General features: G+C 65.2%; 1 protein-coding gene across 3 annotated transcripts in view; it reads right to left on the bottom strand.

Annotated features, from left to right (window-relative positions):
* Positions 1–1,260: 1,260 nt before the first annotated feature.
* The window catches only part of Adgrb1 (adhesion G protein-coupled receptor B1), a 66,743-nt gene continuing 62,003 nt past the window's right edge, over positions 1,261–6,000 (bottom strand). For 2 of the 3 annotated variants that reach the window (XM_090339483.1, XM_090339481.1), the window contains 5 exons: positions 5,556–5,610; positions 3,250–3,950; positions 2,541–2,576; positions 2,281–2,388; positions 1,261–2,034 (listed from right to left, as the gene is read on the bottom strand). In XM_090339483.1, the coding sequence (XP_090195609.1) occupies positions 1,837–2,034; positions 2,281–2,388; positions 2,541–2,576; positions 3,250–3,950; positions 5,556–5,610 (1,098 nt within the window). In that variant the 3' untranslated portion in view covers positions 1,261–1,836. The remainder of the gene's footprint in view (positions 2,035–2,280; positions 2,389–2,540; positions 2,577–3,249; positions 3,951–5,555; positions 5,611–6,000) is intronic. The other variant, XM_090339484.1, reaches the window with a different exon arrangement.

Genomic DNA, 6,000 nt, shown 5'->3' with positions numbered 1-6,000 from the left:
TACTTCCCGACAGCAGGGCGTGTGTGCCAGACTACGGCTAGGCAGTGAGCCAAAGACGGTCCTTCTGGAGAGCGTGGCCAGGACGGCAAGGCCTTCTGCGGGATGGTCCAGGAGGGCCTGCAGCTGGCCCACATCCCGAGCACAGTGACGCTGGGGCCCAGGGCGGGGTGGGGTGGGGTGACCTTTCCCCGCCAGGCTGGGCAGCTCCCAGCCTCCTCCTCCTACGAGGGGATGACCAGGAAGGAGCCACAGCCACAGCCACCAGGGTGTGGCAGGCACTCAGGGCCTCTGGACAGAACTTGACACGGGCCAGGCACACGTAGGTTTGGGTCCCGTGGTGTTGCACTGTATCCCTCCCACTGACTAGGGTGTGGGGGGGTGCTGGGCTTTCACTGGCCATCTCCGGGACTGTTGTGGACAGGCTGCCCCTGGGGGTGGTCGTGGCTATGTGGATTGTGGGTCTGGTGCCCCTTCTCCCTCAGGCTCAGTCCAGGGCTGGGGGTGAGAACCAGCCGACCCACAGTGAACTCACAGGATGGGAGCCCCTGGCAGAGGGTGTGAACCAGTTAGCACCCCCAGGGCACCCTCTTTCTGCTCACCCTGGCGTTTGTTTTGGATGACACGCTTGGGTGTTGGGGACTCTGCACAACTCTCTCCTCAGGGCTTCGGGAATTAGGACCCAACCCACGGGGTGTGGTGTGGGATCCGCTGTCCCAGGGGTCTCAGGGTGACAGCCCGGCATGCACACACAAATACATGCACACACATACTAACCCATGCACACACATGTGCGCATACAAACGCACATGCTCACAGCATGCACACACACGTAGAAACATGCACAAACACACATGTTCACACACATGTTCACACACACACACACACACACACACACACACACACACACACACACACCTTGTGAACACCTCAGCCGCCCAGCCTCTAATCGCACAGCTCACCCAGCCAGGCTCTTTGAGAAGCTCAGGCTGCCCCCTGCTGGAGGCATGGAGAGAAGCACCAAAAAGCCCTGCCTCCTCCTCCATTTCCTTTCACCATGTCAGATTGGTCTTGGTTTTGTTTTCCAAATAAGTCTGATGGTTGGCACATCCACTGCAGCCTGCTGAGGACGGAGGGAGGTCAGGCTCCAGCACTGAGGACTCCGGGAAAGGACCAGGAGACTTGGGGCCCAGGGCAGAGGGTCTGTCCCTGTGCCTTGGGGAAGGGGCACGACGCCGCAGAGGAAGGCCACACACAGACATCTGGGTTTTTAGTTCTTTTTATTGAAGAAAAGAAAAGGAGAGAAAAAATAGATTCCCCACCCTGCTTCTACCCAGAGCAGGCTTCGTCCTGCCGGGGCCCGGGGCGGATTCTGCCCCTGGGATGGGAGGAGCCCAGGGCCCTGGAAGGGAGGGGGGGGTCTGGCTGCTTCCCGAGGGTAGGGGTGGCTAAAAAACGGAGCCAGGCTGGCAGGCCACAGGCAGTCCTCTGCAGCGGTGGCCGAGGCAGGCACCTACGAAGGCTGGCCCCACGGGGCTGCCTGTGTCCACAGCTGCCCGCCCGCCCGCCCGCCCGCCCGTCTGCCCGTCCGTCCGCTGGGGCTTGCCCAAGGAGGGCAGAGTCCGAGGCACCTTCCAGCCTCTGGACCCCGGTGCCGGCCGGGCCAGGCTGCTCCTGTCCTGCTTCTGGCTCTGGTCCCCGCGCCGTGGCCCTCTGCCTGGCCACCTCCTGCTGCTGGGCGCAGGCCTGGCTGTGGCTGTAGGTGAGTCTGGCCCACCTGGTGGCTGGCGCGGGCAGAGCAGCATCCCTTCTGGCCCGGCTCGGGCCGCCGCCTCCGGCTCAGACCTCGGTCTGGAGGTCAATGATGTCCTGGCCCACCAGTGGGATGGTGGCCCCGGCCTTCTCCCACTCCACACTCCGCAGTTCCAGCGGTGACGGGGGCAGGGGCTCCAGCTCCTTCTTCACCCAGGCGGGCGTCCCGTGTGGCTTCCGGAGGCTCTCCCAGGCCCGCTTGTTGGGGGTCTGCTGCTTTTCTGGCTGCGGTGGTGCAGGCGGGGTGGGGAGGCAGCGTGGACAGGAGAGGCCGAGGAGAGGAGAGGGGGCTCAGAGAGAGGGCTGTGGGGCCTGACTAGGCACTTGGGCTCTGGGTAAGGGCATCTGGGAGGCTGTCTGCTGGCAGCTGCCCCACCCTGGACAAGGAGTGGCAGGGTGACAGGAAGGAGCACTGGGGAAGGGTCACCCCTCATCGACTCCACCCACCTGACCACCCGCCCGCCTGCAGACCTTGCTGTCCTGGCCCAGGGCCTCCTTGTCCTTCTCGGCTGAGTGCTGCAGCTTGCGGTTCAGGTCCTGGAACAGGTCCTGGTGCCGTTTACGTGTGTGCATGATTTTCTGTGGGCAGGGACATGGCCTGAGAAGAGGGGCTGACCCGCCCCTGCCCCCCCCTGCAGCTGCCCCTGGGCCTCAAGCCCCCCCACCTCCGCGCCTGCCCGAGGAGGTTGGGGGCGGACCTCGTGTTCTGGGGAGGTAACCATGGCACCCACCTCGAAGTCCAGCTCTGCATACCGCGACTTTCGCCTCTGTGGGGAGAAGGGTTTGTGTCACAGGTTGAGGCTCCCCCAAACTCCTCCCCTGATAAAGGGAAACCTGGACATGGGCTTGAGAGGCACCAGAGGGCCCCGGCTGCTGTTCCCGGGCACCACCGGGCCTGCTGAGCCTGCCCATGGCATCTCCCCAGGCAGGCCAGTGCCCGTGCCAGGGGTCTATCTGTCTCTCATGTGGGGCCTGCATACCACGCTCCACGGCCAGCCAGAGCATGCCACCCACAGGCAAGGGCCTGCACCTGGGCCATGTGGCAGAGCCCAGCCAGCAAAGAATGTGGGGCATGGCTGTACTGCCAGAAGCCCAGAGCTGGGCCGTGGAGCCATCCTGAGCCAGGGCCTGAGGATTTGGTCCCCGCAGCCTGGTCCCATGTCTTGTGGGCTAAGCAGAGACAGCTTAGCCCACAGCTCTGCTGGCTGTCTAAGTGCACAGCTGCCAGGCTAAGCAACAAAGGCTGAGGCCAGACCCTGGCCAGGACCCCGGCCACAGGCCGAGGCCAGACCCAAGGGCCGCCCGATGCTGGCTGCCTCTCTCCTTGTCACTCTGACCCTCACATCTGCCATGCGCAGGGGTGGCCTGGCTTCCGTCTGCACCCAGTCCCGGCTCCCTTACCTCCCGACCCCTGTCTGTGCCCTGTTCCAGACCCCTCACCTCCAGGGAGCTCACAGACAAGGTGGCGACATTCTCATTCTTGGTTCCAGCCCCAGAGCTGGGTCCTGGGTGGGCGGCTGGCTCTCCTGTGTCCCCCAGGCTGGAGGGCGCTGGCTCCAGGGTGGGTGGTGGGGGCAGGGGCTGCTGGGGGGGTGGGGGTGGTGGGGGTGGGGGTGGCGGGGGCTGGACAGGCGGCACCTCGGGGGGCCCGCTGCCCGGTGGCTCTCTGGAGGGGGGGCTGTGGGTGGGGAAGCCGGCGTCGGGCGCCATGCTTAGGTGGATGAGCCGTGTCTGGGGCATCTGGTCAATGTTGATGCTGTACTTGGGCTCCTCCTTGGGCTTGGGCCGCAGCGTGGCCGTGGCCGTGGGCAGGATCACGTAGCTCGTGTCCAGAGCCTTCTCCTGGGCCCGGCTGAGCTCCGAGTCCAGTTTCTTGAAGATATCCCCGTCGCCGACGAAGGAGGACTTGGGCGCCTTGTCCTTCTTGAGGGTCAGCGAGTGGTGGGGGAAGTCAGGCAGCGGCTGTCCGGGGTAGTGGGGCGAGCCGTGCAGGTGCAGCTTGGAGACGTTGGCTGGCAGGCTGTTGAAGGTGGGCGGCGGCCCCTTGGCCAGCTTCATCTTCTCCTCCTCGGGCAGCGACGGCCGCTTGAGCGTGCCTGTGATGGTGGCCGTGCGGCAGGCTGCTATGTCCTTGTTCAGCACTGAGGGCGGCACACACCGGTGGAGGGGTCAAGGCCGGGCTGCCACGCTGGGTCCCTGCCGAGCTCCCACCCTGACACCCGTCCTGCACCAGGTGCTGGGTCCTCCCTCCAGGAGCTTCTCGGCCTGCCTCCCCTGGGGGCAGGCGGCTGTCCCGCCCTCCCTCCCTCTCCCCCCCCTCCCGCTGGCCTGCGGGTGACACCTACCAGCCCTGCAGGCTGGGCTCTCACAGCCAGCGGAGGGGCCGTCTAGGGGAGGCCCTGCCTGCTCTGAGTGTGGGTTGGAGGGGTGCACAGCTGTCAGGGACACTCAGGTCCTACACCTGGCAAGTTACTCTGCCGGCCAAGAGCCTGTGCCCGGCTCATGCGTGGCTCTGAGGTCCCCCAGTCCCAGACGGTGCTGTCCTCCCCCCAGGTGACCTGGATTCCTGCTACCCCCCCCACACGTGCTTCCTGTGGCCGGCAGAGAGCTGACGCCGCCCAGCCCGGCCGGGTACCAGGCAGGAACTCTGTGTGCTTCCTTCACTCCGTGGCTCCACGTTCTAGAGAGCCGTTCTCGAGCAGCTCCTCTGCCTGGCCCTGAGGCCCACCAGTGACCTTCTTCATCTGGTCAGCAGCTGCCCGCATGGCCTTCCTGCCACCCTGCAGCTCCTCAGCCCACCGCAGGCCCCTGCTCTCCCCCACCCTCGGGATGGCAACACCGGCCTCTGCCTGCCCCTTCCCACGGCCCTCTCCCATTACCCCTGCACCCCGACCCTGAGGGGCACTGGGCCTCAGGTGGTGCACACCCGCAGGCCTGGGCTCCATCTCCTGTCGTGCTCCCCCCCCCCACAGGGGCCCCCGGCACAGCCGCCACACCACCTGCCCGCTCCACACCACTGCCCACTCCACGCAGCACACAGGCTCCAGGCCACTATAAGGAGGGCCCCACGAGGCCCAACGGGACACAGTGGCGGGAAGAGTCCACCCACCCTGAGGTGACCCCCCCAGGCGGCCTCCCCGGACCACCTGAGCACCGCGGAGCTCTGCCTGGGGCCACCCCAGCCCCTTCCTGTGGATGAGATGACCCTTCAGCTCCCCACCCAGCAGACAGGCCAGGGCCTCCTCCCAACGTGGGAGGGAGCAGACACTCCCGGGGCTGACACCTGGGCTTCCCCTAACCCTGCAGCTGAATCCTTTTATTGCTCTTGCTTCCAGGAAGCTCAGTCCTAGCCTAGGACATGGGTAGCCAGTCCTGTCCTCTGCTTTCCTGCAGCTCCCACTGCTGGACTGGCTCTTCCCGTGCTCAGACCAACCATGCAGAAATGAGGTGACAAAGGACATGGGTGTGCGACAGAGAACAGTCTGGAAGTGGGTGCTGGTGGGGTGAGGATCTCTTACACCACTGGCCTGGCCTCCACCCCCACAGGTGAGGAAGGGGAGGGGGAGGGGGAGGGGAGGAGGGGGAAGGGCAGCAGTACCGCAGACCTCCTGCAGCCTCAGGGAGGGGCTTGGGGCCAGGCATGGCCTCGTGACAGATAGCCATGGAATGGGACAGACGACACACATGCAAATGCCCCAGTAAAGAGAAGAAGGGGGTGGGCCAGCCTGGCCACCCCTCGCTCTCACCTGTCAGGTGCTCACCTGATCTACAGGCCAGATCCACGTCCTTCTCAAAGTCAGTCTGCAAGACAGAGACGGTGGGGAGGGTGAGGCCAGGGGCCCTGGCTGAGAGGCTGCCACCTGCAGGGAGGCAGGGCCCCGAAAGTCATGGCCACAGCAGGGTGTGTGTCAGTGTCTGTGCTCACAAACGCGAAGCAGTCCACATGGCTGTGTCCGTGGTCCGCCAGGAAACCACGGTCCTGCCTGCGCATGAGTGCTTGTGAGCATGGACGTGTGTGTCCATGGCCCACCAGGCCACACCCCTGCAGCCACACACGTGCTCTCGAGCGTGCACATGCATGTCCACGGCACACCCAGGCCACTCCCCTGCATTCACATGAGAACTCGTGAGTGTGTATGTGAGTGTTCACGGCCCGCCAGGCCACAGTCTTGCATTCACACACGTGCTCTC

The sequence above is a fragment of the Megascapheus bottae genome, chromosome 9, assembly GCF_031878675.1.
Source record: "Megascapheus bottae isolate mThoBot1 chromosome 9, mThoBot2.hap1, whole genome shotgun sequence".
NCBI classification, from domain to species: Eukaryota; Metazoa; Chordata; class Mammalia; order Rodentia; family Geomyidae; genus Megascapheus; species Megascapheus bottae.
Note: the sequence above shows the minus strand (reverse complement) of the source record. Positions and strands in the feature narration are given on the sequence as shown.